The 15,306-nt window shown below is 32.8% G+C and overlaps 1 protein-coding gene across 1 annotated transcript in view; it reads right to left on the reverse strand.

The window, feature by feature from the left end:
• The window catches only part of LOC124357979 (exportin-2), a 43,349-nt gene extending 28,131 nt beyond the window's left edge, over window positions 1-15,218 (reverse strand). The window contains exons 1-5 of the mRNA XM_046810153.1: window positions 15,087-15,218; window positions 4,867-4,956; window positions 3,076-3,221; window positions 2,439-2,631; window positions 585-730 (exon numbers count right to left, since the gene is read on the reverse strand). Of these exons, the coding sequence (XP_046666109.1) occupies window positions 585-730; window positions 2,439-2,631; window positions 3,076-3,221; window positions 4,867-4,951 (570 nt within the window). The 5' untranslated portion in view covers window positions 4,952-4,956; window positions 15,087-15,218. The remainder of the gene's footprint in view (window positions 1-584; window positions 731-2,438; window positions 2,632-3,075; window positions 3,222-4,866; window positions 4,957-15,086) is intronic.
• Between the last annotated feature and the right edge of the window lie 88 nt (window positions 15,219-15,306).

Consider the following 15,306-nt stretch of genomic DNA (forward strand, 5'->3'; position numbering starts at 1 on the left):
ATTGTTGGTAAACTTGAACATAGTGTTTATATTACAATTAAAAGAGAAAAACGTGTAAACATTAAAAAACGAAACAATTTCCAAAAAATATAAATTGCTTGAATTCTGCAAATTTTTTCAGCACTTCAAATATTTCCCAATGTACCAATTATTTTTTAGGCTTTGACACATACTCGTCACAATATGCAAGTTTCATTTTGGAAATAGTAAAGTAATGTTGATTTAACTAACTTGTAATAAAACCATCAAGTCAGCTTATCTAAAGAGTTAGTCTTTTTTTCTTGTACTGTACCTCGCTTTCCCTTGACTAAATTAAAAAATCAATCCTAAAACCAATCAAGTCAAAACAACGTAAAGCTAAAGATAATTCAATTTTAATAACACCATTGTATTTTTTTAAAATAAATGACAACTAAAGAATATTGTCTAGTAAAGACCTATATGCAGCTAAGCAGTAACATGACTTGTCACGTTCAGTATTTAAAATCTAATTAAGGTTGTTGCTAGGAATAGTTATAAGAAAAGATTAATAATTGAAATTCCTAATTAGTTAAATGTGAATAACTAAACCAAACACTACTTACCACAAATAAATCAGTGAGCGGTTTTGCAAATTTGTCCAAAACAAATTTGATCTCTGTCCACAGAGCCTGAGATTTGAACTCAAATCTGTATCTCTTGAAAAGTGAATGAGCTGTATGAAGTACGCCATTTATGATGTGGAAATCCTCTGGAAAAACAGTAATTTTCATTAACGTAAATAAAAACAACATCCTTAAATTTGTTGATAACAATCATTACGAATTGTTTTGTTTATTCATCCAAAAATTAAGTAGTTGGCTAAGTTGGAGTTAATGTACACTTATATTGGGATTGAGAGTGACATTTACACAGAGTCTTTATTTGAAGTTTGTTTTTGGCAATAAAAGGTTTGTGAAGGAAACAAGATTTTACTGAGCATTTGCCATCGTTCAGTGAAGAAACTCAAAATGAACTCGTTAAATCATTTTAACGTCAAGATATAGTGTAATATAGGTGAAGAGAGTGTAGGTATAGGTGTCTCTGTTGTTGAAACAATGTAACAAGTTCATTTAGAGCTTCTCATCGCCAACTTTTTTTGGATCTCTTCAAATGAACATGACTCAAGTCAGATTTCAGGAGTCAAGTCTGTAACAGCGTCAGATCCCAGAAGCTGCACTGAGACAAAAGTAAAGTGGAGTTTAACTCAACATTCAAATTTATTCAACCCTTACAACCATAGCTACTTAATGTGTGTGTGTGTATCCAAATAGAAAATGTATGATATGATTAGAAAAGTGTAAACACGGAAAATTAAAAGACTGAGAGATCTAGTCTTTGGGTTACCATGTTTGGGAGAAAAAAATCTTATGAAAAATCATTGAGAACCATACTAAAAAATATGAGAAATAACAATACCTGGAGCGAAGAGATCTGATTATTAAGAGATAAAAGAAACAGACGATTTGAGACACCTGTTTTCTAGAGTTAGGAACAGAAATCAGAGAAAACAGATTTTGACAAATGGGGCACAGACAAAATTAATGAATACATACAGCTATAGTTGATCTTCATGAGCCAGACCAGACAGCCAAAATATCCAGGAAACAAAAATGTTAATAATTACAATAATTTACAAACTGTAATGCAATATTTGAATCGTTCATCAGACAGCTACCTAAATCAGCTAATTTACTTACGCTGGTTTCCTGTACAGAACATTAGGCAGAGATTGTGATACCGGCATGCCAGGTTAAGGTTGTTAAGCAAACAAGATCTGCGGCTGGTATGTCTGTGAAGAGGCGTGTACTCGAGTGCAAACTGATACAAGATGAAAGCTAATGGATTTACTAATTGGTATCTATAGTGTAGTTATTATTTCAAATATAGTTTACTAATTTAGATTAATTAGAAGTGGTAGGATGTTGAGGCTATTCCTCTGTTGTAAAACATTTCCGGGACTTTTGAACATTTTCTCCGGCACTGTATATATTGGCATTTCTATTTTTACATTTGACGTGCACTTATGAGTAATCTCAATTTATTTCTTTATATGTGTACATAGTAATGCTTTTATTTTGATTTAATTATTGAAAGTTTGTATTTTGAATGTGCTGCAACAAGACGGCACACCTGCCACATTGTGTTACCCCAAAACCGCAACGACTGTTTGTTATTCTTCATAAATCCTGTACTAACTGGACCTGGCTACACACCTTTCTTCCATTTCCACAAGAAGTTTATTGGAGATGGGTGGAATTTTGACTCCAAAAGACCACAATACATGTCTGTCTTTCCCTCTGTCTACTTTATGCCATATCATGATTACAGCTTAGGACTATATCCCTAAAATATACAAGGAAAACTTATATTGTGTAGAGAATACAATACACAGTAGGGCTGTTCTGTATTATTCTTACCTGATGCAAACTTTTCAACCATATCAGATATCAAATTTGGCCACTTTTCTGGAAAATCTGATTTGCCTATAATGGAAATGGCATCGCTCAGTTGCTTCTGTATTGCCTCGGGTGAGACCAGCATCATGTTGACAATAACTTGCTTGACTGCCTCTCTGTCATCTTGGTGAATTCTGTCATTTATATCTTCATTCTGTTGAGAAAAAGTGTTAATTGATCAAACACCTAACCGAATCGAGTATCGAATATTAATTTACATTTTTTACACAACTTAATGTTTGAAACAAATTTATGTGCTGCATGAAAACTGTCCAGTATACACAAGAATTTGACAATCTAGTATTTGGAAGAACTGGCATAAATCAGTAGAAAAAACCGTAACAAAGTATAGAAACATTTGTCTCATCCGTACATGTTAAAGACTACAAAATGTGCAAGGACATCTAAAAATGATATCTAGGACAAATATACTAAAGTAATATATAATACTATGACCATAAAGATTTTAAATGTAAAATTTTTAAAGATTGTTAAAATTTAATTCTTATTAATAATTAAGTAGGCTTATATGTCCTCAAAAAACTTTTTTAAACTAGGTTTATGGACACCTCTATATTATTAATAAGTACAAACTTACCACTTTCCAATTCCGTTTTACATAGTTTTTGAAAGCTACAGCTCCAGCTATTCGAATGGTGATGTCCACTTCTCCTTTACCTACCAGGTGAAGTAATAGCAAAGGATAGTTTTTGTTTCCTTCAACGGATTCAAGAAATTTCTCGGCTGTAAGAAACATTTTGTTGAGTGAGAAGATACAAGTATTCAACAATTCTTCTATGATATTTATCTCTTAGTAAGCCATTCCAAGCCCCTAAACTAATTGGTTAAAGTCTCGGGCAGCAGAATTTTATGGCAACAGAATTTCAAAACTTATTAACCGCTATGACAAGTGCCTACATTTAAATTGAGACTATTGTAATATCTAAGTATCATGTTCAATTTTATTACCTAAACTATGTTTCATTTATAGTACCAAAACATAGTCTTCTTTAGTTGCAATATTAAAAGGTTACTATTTAATTTATATCCATTCCAGTGCTACTTCATAAAATTGTATTCTTCTTTTACCATTCTATTAATATTTTTAGTTTGATTCACAAGAGTAATGTCACCGCTCAGAATACTGATTCACAAGAGTAATGTCATCGCTCAGAATACTGATACACAAGAGTAATGTCATCGCTCAGAATACTGATTCACAAGAGTAATGTCACCGCTCAGAATACTGATTCACAAGAGTAATGTCATCGCTCAGAATACTGATTCACAAGAGTAATGTCATCGCTCAGAATACTGATTCACAAGAGTAATGTCATCGCTCAGAATACTGATTCACAAGGCACATCAAGAGCAGTATTCTGTGCAGCAAATAAGACCAAGATTGGACTCTTGTGTGGGCAGAACTACTATATATTAAAAAACTATACACCATTACTGTTCTGTTTGTTGCAACATTAATGTATGGGAAACTAAATAAAATTGTTTGTTGTTTCAATTAGTTTTTCTAACAATAAAAACTTGCTTTCAAAATAATTATACAAAACATTTGAACACTAACTTTTTTTATCACAGCTTTGATTGTATCTGAATCGGAAGAAATACACATTGTTTTCATGTATAAACGGTGTCATTTCAAAAATTGGTTTATTTCACTTGCAATAATTATATTTAAATTTATTTTTAAAATAGGATTTTTGGGTTACATTTACAACAACACAGTCAGTTTTTCTATTATTGTGTTCAATTATAAAACCTAGAATTAAAGCAACACTTTGACAGTTAATCTCTTTTACGAATAACTTTCAGTTTGGTTTTAATGTTTATTTCTTGTCCTATTTAAACTCAACATTCTTCATATTTCCTTGTTGCAAGAATCTACTCCACTGGCAAAAAATATTCATGTATTCAAAACTAAGCAACCAGTGTACTAGGAGGTTAGAAACATAATTTACATAATGTATTGCAATTAAATTATTATACCTAAAATTTAGTTTCTTTAATATAATCTTTTGAAGCATAAAAATGCTCCTAGCAATGTCATGTTCATTTTAAAGTATGTTAACTTAAAATATCATATTATTGTTAACTCTGTGTTAATTCCTAAATCTTTCTAGTTAATAATCTACATTTTTCCAATCCAATACTTAAAGACCAGGGAAATTTAACCTTTACTTTTAAAGATATTAAAAAATATCTTTAGCTCAAAACATTATATATAGGCTTAAACTACACACAAAATATTACTACCATTTTATGCACCGTTTGTTTACTTGAGAAGAATTAGTTGTCACTGAGCCAGACTGAATAGTGTTGATACCTCGAGAGAAAACAGTGAATAAAGCTTAATAACAGTGCAAACTAAACTTACCTGGACGCCTGACATTGTTATCTGGACTAAGAGTCTGCTGAAGATACCGTGACAGTGTAATCAAATTTTCATCTGACAATTCCATTTTTCCTGGAAAAAATAACAACATTTTTACACACTTCATGTACATATGAGGCACATCCAGAAAGTAAGTGTACTCAATTTATGTAGGGTTCAAAAAAAATTTATTGAAACAAAAACATACTTGGTTACACTTGTACATATGTAAGTTATTTTTCGACATAGTCACCATCCCTCTCGATGCAAGTGGTGAGTCGCGGCATCAGTTTTTGTATGCCTGCCTCGAAGAAGTCTCCCGCCAGCTCTATCGCCCACTTCTCCACCTCTCCCTTAACCTCCTCATCCGTTGAAAACTTGTTTCCACTCATGTGCACCTTCAGGAAAGTGAAAAGATAGAAATCTAAAGTGGCCAGGTCAGGGGAATACGGGTGGTGGTTCAAAACATCCCATCCAAAAGAGTCCATGAGTTGCTTCGGGGCGTTGGCCATGTGAGGTCTGGCATTGTCATACAGCAGGCAGACTCCATTCGTCAACATGCCCCTCCTCTTATTCTGAATTGCCCTTTTCAATTTTTTTAGCATCTCACAGTACCTTTCCATGTTGATGGTCTCCCCGTGAGGCAGATATGTAATCAAAATTATGGTTCCAAAACATGGATGCCATGATTTTTTTGGCTGAAATTGTGGGTTTCAATTTCTTGGCAGAGGGTGACAAGATGTGATGCCATTGCTGAGACTGCCTCTTAGTTTCAAGCGTGTAGTGGGCAACCCAAGTTTTGTCTCCAGTAACAATAGAGTAGAGAAAATCACCAGCTTCGATTTCATAGTGTTCCAAAAACTCTTTGGAGCTCTGCACTCGATTCAACTTGTGCTGTTCTGTCAACTGTTTTGGGACCCACCTCGCAGAAAATTTCTGATATCCGAGAGTTTCTGTGATTGTTTTGTGTATCAGGGATCTAGAGATTTGAGGAAACATCACAGAAAGTTCATCTAAAGTCAGTCTGCGATCGCCACGGACCGCAATCTCGATATTTCCACAAGTTCGTCAGTCCCAATTGAAGGTCTTCCGCTCCTGTGATCGTCATGCATGGAAGTACGGCAATTTTAAAACTTGTGACATCACTTGTACACGCTCGTATGATTCATAGCTCCATTACCATAAACAGTTTTCACTTCATTATAAATTTCAACCGGAGCTTATCCCTTCACGAGGTAGCGAATGACGCCGCGAGGTGATACTTGGCGGGAGATACAATTGACATTATTTACGAAAGATGCTACTGCATCAAGAGTTTTTAACACACTAACCTCGGTTTGGTTTCGTTTTGAAGGGGAGGAGTCAGGCTACACAGCAGTGTTGCCAACATGTTGAAAAAGTATCCCCTACAGCTGTGAGAGTACCAGTACACTTACTTTCTGGACGTGCCTTGTATGAGAATAATGATTTCATGTTTCAGTGCTTCAGCCTAGGAGGAGGAAATAACCCCGTCCGACACTCATTCGGAAGAGTAGGCAGAGCTGTGTAGCATTATTACAACCACAAGTACAAAAAAAAGGAAATTTGTTTTCAAAATTTAGTTATAAATTAGATTTTTATTTACTATACTTTACTTCTAAAATTGCAATGTTTTTGAATATACCTTTGGTTAAATTTTTATTTTTTTACTTATTATTTTGTGAAGACTTTGAACTGCACAATAAATGCAATTTGGGCCTAAATGTAAATATTTATTTTAAATTATATTAATTAAATTGAGTTTTTAGAAGGTTATGAAACTTATAAACACATTATTACGCATATTTTTAGTGCAAATTGATTTTAAATATGTATAAACTATAAGTTTTGCATTTTAACATATATTTTTTAAATTAATAACAGATAATTAACAGATAAATCCTACTCAACGTTTAAATTTGATAAGAATTCGCAGTTTCAGTATACGTTATCTGTCATTATAAGGAAAGTATTTTTAAAAACAAGTGGTAGACATGCTTGAATACCCTAGAGCAAAGGTAGGAACACAATAGCGTACTATTTCAATGAAACAACATTGTGAAAATAGTATTTTTTGTGTGCCATTTCTCAACCATCTAGGACAAAATCCAAATTTAAATAAAAATAATTTTAGTTATTACGACAGTTACTGATAGGTGTAATGTGTCATAACTTCCTATATGAAATTTTTAGATTTTACAAGTTTAAAATATTGTAAATTTGAACTGTTAAAAAAATTAGAAATGTGCTGAAAAGTGACAACTGTAACATATTTTCTGAAAAAAGAGTACTTCTTTGATAATCTTGGATAAAAATTTGGATTTGCTAAATGAGGTAAAATAAAAAAAGCAATTGTGTGCCTGATGAGGTACACAATAATCTAAGGTATTTATTTAAACACAGGATCACATTTAACAAACCTCTAAGGCAAGCAAACAATAAAAACGCAGTTATGAAATACATAGCAAAGTGTACCCCATCAGGCACATAACACGCTTTACGAAGGCTCGAGTTGTAAAAGATCGAATATACACATACTGAACGTGTTAAAAATTATATTCCTGAATTCTTAGAGGTCGAAATATAGATTTTCATTTAAACGAAGAAGGTACGGGGAGACTTTAATAAGCAGCCTACTCTCATTATTCGATTGCTGTTATCGAACAATTCGATATACTATCCCACTTCGATATGTAAAAATGACATACAATAAGAGTTATAAATAACCGTAACAAGAAGAATCTCGTACATTACAATTTAAAAAACATAAATTTAACAATAACATTACAAAACCAACTATGGCCTAGACTTAGATATCAAAGAAACCTTACAATATTACAAATTGCCCAGCTTGATATCAACGAGTAACCGATTCTGTGAAATGGAGGAAAGAATTCTCCCCATGGGTTACTAGGCCCCAAATCCAGATGTTGAAGTCACTTAAACAGTCACTTGTGAGAAATATCTCACATATTTTCTTCATATTCAGATCATCGCTATTTTCAAAATTACAACTATTAGTTACTTCTTGCTGTTTATTGTTTACATTAAAATTACTATAACTAATAAATTGAATCATATGCTAAGTTAAATCAATTGTAATATCGAATTATTCCTTCGGATAAACACAATCGAACCATTCGATAATAGCAATCGAACAACGAGTGTAGGCTGCTTATTAAAGTCTACTCGAAGGAAGGTTTCTCGGTTCAGCCGCTATACATTGCAGATGCGTGCTCTGCCTCATCCTATACACAGATTTATAGTGCAAATTGTACATTGAAATGTATTTTTACAGTATACTTGATAAACGCCTAAAGACGACCTACCACTTGAGGAGTTTCACCAACTGTCAGTTAAACGATTAAACGTAATACTGTCTTGTTGAAGAGAAGGACTTTTTATTGCAATAAGTTGACAACATTAAAATAATGATTTACCGGTACCACTCTGGCCAATAATTTCATGCTTACCACACCCCCTAAAACCCTGCGTACGTTTTCTCTATAGAAAGTGCAGAATTAAGTAATAATGTTTAAAAAAAAGTAATTGCAACTCTCGTGATTAACCGAATTATAGCGATTTTGTTTTAGGCGAGTTGCAGTTCGCTCTTCGAGCTCACTTCTTGAGTTCAAACCCAATTACTTCATGTTTTAGACTTCCAGTCTACTATTCTTTGCCTTTTCTGACTACAGCTGCACTGTCGAGCCAAGAATGCTGACGCCCGCGTTTATGAGTCGAGTTCATCGTAAAGGGAAGTTATTTTTAAAGTTTTAGTAATTAATTTCGAAGGTGCAATCCTTAGAACATTGGAATATTTAGACCCGTCCCAAGGTATCATATTTTAGTTCATTCATACTCTATTTAGCAGCAACGTGGCAATACTTTCTATTTTATTTTACCAATCAGAAGTGGTGCTTTTATGTTTATTTGCCAATATTAAACATAGGCCTATACGTAAACTTCGAATTTCTAGTTCATTACTATGACCTCAGTGGTATCCAACCCCATGTGGATTGTCCATTCGGTACAATTTACTCAGATACTCAAGGTTTAGGACTGAATAGAATAAATTTCATGATAGTTACAGATTTGGATGAATCTGATAGTGAACTACCATGTCATCTTAGAGCTAGGCATAAGTAACAAGGCCATAGAGTGATAACTAATATATCTCTGCCTAACGATATATGTAGTAGATAAGAGTAGCCCTGCAGAAGACTGAGTATGAATATAACAGTGATTCATCATTAATCTTTAACAAGCAACAAGGCTCTAGAGTACGGTAATAGTAGCTCTGCGGAAGACTGAGGATGAATCTCGGTGGGTAGAAGTAAATGGAACCAATCATTTTTTGTTTAAAGATATTAACAATGGATTATTTGAAAGCACAATATGATTTGGACATTTGACATTTTTATATGAAATTACAAGAATTTCCACAATCCTAATATACTTTCAAAAAATAATTTGGTCTCAAATGGGAATGAGTTTTCTTTTTAAAGTAGTATGGTAGCCTACATATAATATTAAAGCAGTTGTCAAAATGGTGCACTGTACTGGAATGCTGGCTGCTTTATTGAGAATTATGAGTTTTCTATAATCATTCAATACAAAAATAGTTTTATTTGCTAAACTGATTGATTATGCATTATTTAATATCAATTTACAGGAACCACTACACTGTAATAATTGAATTTTCTTTCACTGTATCTATTCCATTTCATATTCAATTTATATTTACAGGTTTAATATAGTAAAATATAACAACTTATTTGTCTTCAGTAAATAACAATTCTCAATGAATTTAGTTGTTTCACATAATAATTTCTAGATGTATGTAACACTAATATCACATAAATGGCGAGGGCAGCAAATAACACATGCAAACAAAGTAAAATCATTTGTATAGTATTTGAGTAATGGCTGCAACAACAAGGGCGATGTAGATATATTATTTGTCACAAGCTGTCAGATACTTTTATCTTTAAAAATAGTAAAACGTAACTTTTTTTGTTGGTTATATGATAAATACACATGGTCTAGACAGGGTAAATGTGAAATTAGACATAGGTGGCCAAAAACAAGTTTAGCGTTATTATATTGCTATCGTCCACCTAAACCAAATAATACAAAGTTTCAAGGGTTGACAATGACAAATAATAAAGTTATAGAACATTAAAAGTTGGACTACATTTTTTGCAAGGAGTAATATTCCCTTGTTCTACATCTGAGCTGGACGGTCATATGGTCTTGTTGTGATCGTGAAACAATCTCGTATTTCTCATATTGGTTGCTGTTGACTTCTGCCGTTACGCCATCTTTGGATACGTAAAATAACAATAACTTATGTGATACAACAAGCAAAAGACCTTCTGAGAATAAAAATCCATATCGGGTAAACACAAGTGCCTACGGCTATCAGTGTCGTCTATGGCAGCACCTTTCGTGTCCCACGCTGATGGGGACATATTATGGAAAACATCCCTCAAGGTAGTTCAGATTAGTAAAAGATCAAATTTTAGATGGTCCGATCATAAATGCCTCTAGCCATTACTGCTAGTTCGGAAACAAGACTTGACAAAGCAAAAAATATACTAAATTCACCTAATTTCCTACTACACTGCAAGAAAAGTAGTTTATCTTTTAATGTTTTAAAATTCATTATTTGTCATTTTCATCCCCTAAAACCTTACATTATTTTGTTCAGGAAGACGATTGCAATATATTAATAATGCGAATCTTGTTATTGATGTGGATAAAAATAAATTTGAAAAAAATACGAAAAACAATTATCCAAGTATTATACTTTCTACAAACAAATAAACACTGCAAAAGCAAAAATAAATTTAATAAATAAGCAAAACTAACATAACCATAACTTGTGATTACATAAAAATTTATTTTCTCTATTTTAAAATAATATATATGGTTACAAGATGAACTCATACTCTCACTCTAAAAACATAGGATGACGAATTAAAAAGGAATAAATTTCCTAATATTTTAATTGCTTTCTTAAGCCACACTAAATAACTTTAAAAATAATTGACAAGTTTTGAGTTAACACACCACGGTAAAGTAATGGACGCCATGGTTATCTATGAGGTAGTAAAGGCTCCATGAGACGATTGTGCTGTATTAAGCTGTCCTGACCACAGAACACTCAGATAAGCTATCGGACGCATGAGACTCTGAAAATCATAGATACCAAGCAAAAAAATTTTTAATCAGGTTTTTAAAGGCACGGTGTTCTGCGAGCATGAATATGCAGGAATCGTGTGCAGTAGTTCACTCTTCTAACTGCAAACACAGTGTAGCGATAATGAAAGGCAACTATTCACACTGCCTCGCCACCCTGCTACTTTCACTCACTATTAATAGTCTATTAATAGTACAGTCTGCCAGTGCTTCTTCAACCTGAATTAGGGTGAATTGATATATTGACTCTTTCGTGTTCCTTAGTGTTTCAATTATCATGTGCAATAGCATTGAGTTCTAAGATAAAACATGTAGAGTTTTCGTTTGCTGATAAAATTAAAATAATCAAAAAGGTGTCTAGAGTTAACATGTAACCGAGGTGTACGAAGTGTGAGAACATCAACAATATCGGACATTAAGAAATCCTCCATTTTGAACTGGAATACGTCCTCGAGAATGAAAATGGGGTATTTGTCACATTAATGGCTGGAGTGGCAAAATACGAGTTTCGCGTTATTAACTTATTGGAATCTTCCTACAGAACAAAACAATATAAGGTTTGACGGGGTGGAAATAAGAAATAACGAAGTTCTAGAACATCACAAATGAAACAACTGTTCAAGCGCGCAGTAATATTTCCATGTTCTACATCCACATCGGGCATCACGTGACCTTTTGTGACCATTATTTAACCCTAGAACTGTTAATCGACATAATTATGTTCGGTTAATGCCGCTTTTGTGGTGTTAACCGTCAAAATTTTGTCGGTCAAACATTCCCTCGTATAATTACTTTTTATAATATACTCCGGTAACGTATCGATATAATTCATGCACCATTGGATTCGGGAAGAAAAATGCTAAGGAACAGATGAGTTTTATTCCTCTTTGTATTATGGTTATGACGTAGCAAGCTTGTTATTTTGAACGTAAAAGAAAACGCGACGCCGTTTGTTGTGACCGCCATATTGCCGCTGCCGTTCTGTATCACTTTCGTGCTGAGCTGTGGATATTTGTAAGTTTTAATAGTTTTACGCGTGTTTTTAGTGTCGTATTTAATGTGTAGTGTGTTGTTTGATGTCGTAGTAGTGTAAACATATATATTTTAGAATAAATCAATTTCTATTTACTGAAATATGTTTGAGAAATTACCGGCTTTGTGTAGGCTATGGCAAAATGACTTGGCTAAAATTCATTTCACATAGTTTGTTATTGTTTTCACTTACTAAACGTTATTTATAGCACTCTTTTAGCTCTGAAGTAACTGTTTATTTGTGGTAAATAGATAGTTTTTCACAATAAAATATATATTTCCTGTAATTTCTTTGGTTATATATAATAACTGTTTGGGTTATTCTATATTTTTTCAATATCTTTAGTTATATTTATAGTTTTCTAACTACATAATATTTCCTATTACTTATAAACCATAAATTTATAAATTTTGATATAGTACAAGCTTTAGAAACTATTTTATATTTTGCTGAATGAAAATTTTTCGCAAAATTTTTGAATAATGGCAAAATTTAACTTTTTTTACTTTTCAAAAAATAATTTATGGTAATTATTTCATTACTAATGTATATTCTATTTTATTCTAAGTAATAAAATATGCAAAACAACATGTATTCATAGATAAATGTATTAGCAAAACTTGTTTTACCAAAGTCTTACGTGTGTGTACACCCGATTTTCAGAATTTATACGCATCGCTGCTTTTTGTTCTATAGCTTTATGATGCTTTCATAAATGTGTATAATGTTTATGTTTTTCTGAAACTAGATAAAATTTGACACAGAATGGCTATCTCACTTATAAATATTTCTCACTATAACTTCATTTGCTAGGTATGGTCCCCCCCAAATTTAAGAAATATTTTTCGTAAATTTTATATTTGATTAAAAAAAGTGTTTATTAGAAAATTTTTGATGGTTAACTTTACAATATAGTGCAATTCTACGTTTAATTCTGAACACAAAAATATATACTCTTATTTATATTGCTTTTATTTTATATTTTTAATAATTTTTTTAAAAAAAACCTTGCGCGAAGCTCCAAAACAGCCCGACACTACAGGATGAAATGCCAGTTCTAGGGTTAAGCTCGTGATGACGTCATCGGATGCCACACCATCTTTGCAAACGTAAATGAAAAATAATACTGAAATGAGCAGAATTTTGATCCAAATGAACAATTTTATTCTTAAATTTCAAGCTACAAATTAATTAGTTGTTATCGAGTTAAGAAGAGTGCTTCCGACCATCAGTGCGGGCTTCGGCAGCACCTTTGGCGCCAAAGAAAGAAAGACATCCTCGAGATAGTAGGCCTACCTATCAGTAAAATATCAAATTCTAGAGGGGCTGATCAGAAATATAAATTGAATTGTAATGGAAAGGCAATTATGCACCGTGTAGAAAACTTAATAAATCATGAATACCCTTAATATGAAAATATATATATAGATGGACATTAATAGAGAACATTTACCATTAGTGTGTTCCACAGAATGTACAGAAACGAAATAATCTCGTTTCGGACGAAACGTAAACTCTTAACATGCTTGACAAAACACTCTGACACACCAATTCAATATGATTGGTCAATAGTGGATGGTTGATCCATGATCGTCATGCACTCACCCGATAGAAACTACAGTACACGATATCTAGTGAAGCACTGACTTCTGCCCCGGAGCGTTTAGATAACAGATACGCTATCAGTCCCAGCCGCAGATAATATTTGCAACATACCAGTTCACTACGATTGGTCAAACTAGTGGATGGTTGATCCATGATTGTCACGCACTCACTCAATCCAACCTACAGTACACGTTATCTCTGACTTCTGCCCCAGAGCGCTCAGATAACAGATACGCCATCAGTCCCACCCGTAGATAATATTTACAGACATCCAGACACAGTACACAAACAGAACATTAAAACATTAAGAACTTTAATATTTATGTATATACCCTCTAAAATAATGTATTTGTCATTTGCACCCCCTAAAACCATATATATTTTTTGTTCAGGAGGATGAGCAGAATACGTTGATAACGTCAAATTCGTGATTTGCAAGGTCAGCCTTTAATCTTATAATTTCCGAAAATGGAAATATTGGCAAAGCGGAATTGATTTACAGCAGCAAAACAGCTGACTAGCCTGGTATGTTCAAAAAATAAATGATTTTACTGTGATTTAGTATCATTTGTCAATATTATGCAATATAAACTGATATTGTTTATTATAATAAATACCATAAATATTCTTTGTGTTTTGTTTATTCCCAAAAAAACAGCCTTTTTTTTCGAGACGAATGAATTCAACTATCCGGATTGGGTCCAGTCCCAATTAATCCAGATAATTGGTGTTTCACTGTATTTGAAATACCTCTAACGTAATTCTGTTTGACATTTTGGTCTCGGTAGTTTAATCATGAGTATCAATGCTTCGAATGTGATAGTAGCTGCTTATTATAATGCAGCTCCATATCTATGTTGTTAGAATAACTGAGAAGTTGGCCTCAACATTTGGAGTTAAGTGCTGCTACACAATAACAGATTACTCAGTTACAGATTACATACTTAGTTTAACTGAGTTTGCTCCAATGCCAATATGCATTTACACAGGCCATTTAGACAATTTACAAAATAGAGCCAGTAACTGTCAAATTTATAGCTTGACAGCTATCATTTAGCCATTTGTAATGATTGGCACATAAAATTTATATCAATTATATGTGGAATGTTTTTACATACCATGCTTTTTCCTAAGTGCATCTAATAGTTTATTGGAAACAATCTATTATACTAGACGTATTAGTATTATATACGAATATATAATACCATAAAATAGAATTGAGACCTTACATCGGTAAGCCTATTTCGAGGGAACAGGTTATCATTACCGGTTACAAACCGGCATGGATACAACTGACAACATCACACAGAAAAACTAATTTATTAAATATAAATACATTTTGATACTATGAATAAAACACACTTACCTAAATAAAAATTCAAGCTAAATAAATATGTTTATCTACCTAAGATAATATAACAACGCGATAAACAATAACATCTAAATTACACCAGACTCAAGTAACGAACTTTTGATCCAGAAAACAGTTCTCTCTCCCTGCCTCCCACCAAATTCATCAATCCCACCGAGCAATTTACTCCAAAGAGTATAGAACTTTTTTATAATTTGATTTATATTTAAAATCT

The sequence above is a fragment of the Homalodisca vitripennis genome, chromosome 1 (genome assembly GCF_021130785.1).
Source record: "Homalodisca vitripennis isolate AUS2020 chromosome 1, UT_GWSS_2.1, whole genome shotgun sequence".
NCBI lineage: Eukaryota > Metazoa > Arthropoda > Insecta > Hemiptera > Cicadellidae > Homalodisca > Homalodisca vitripennis.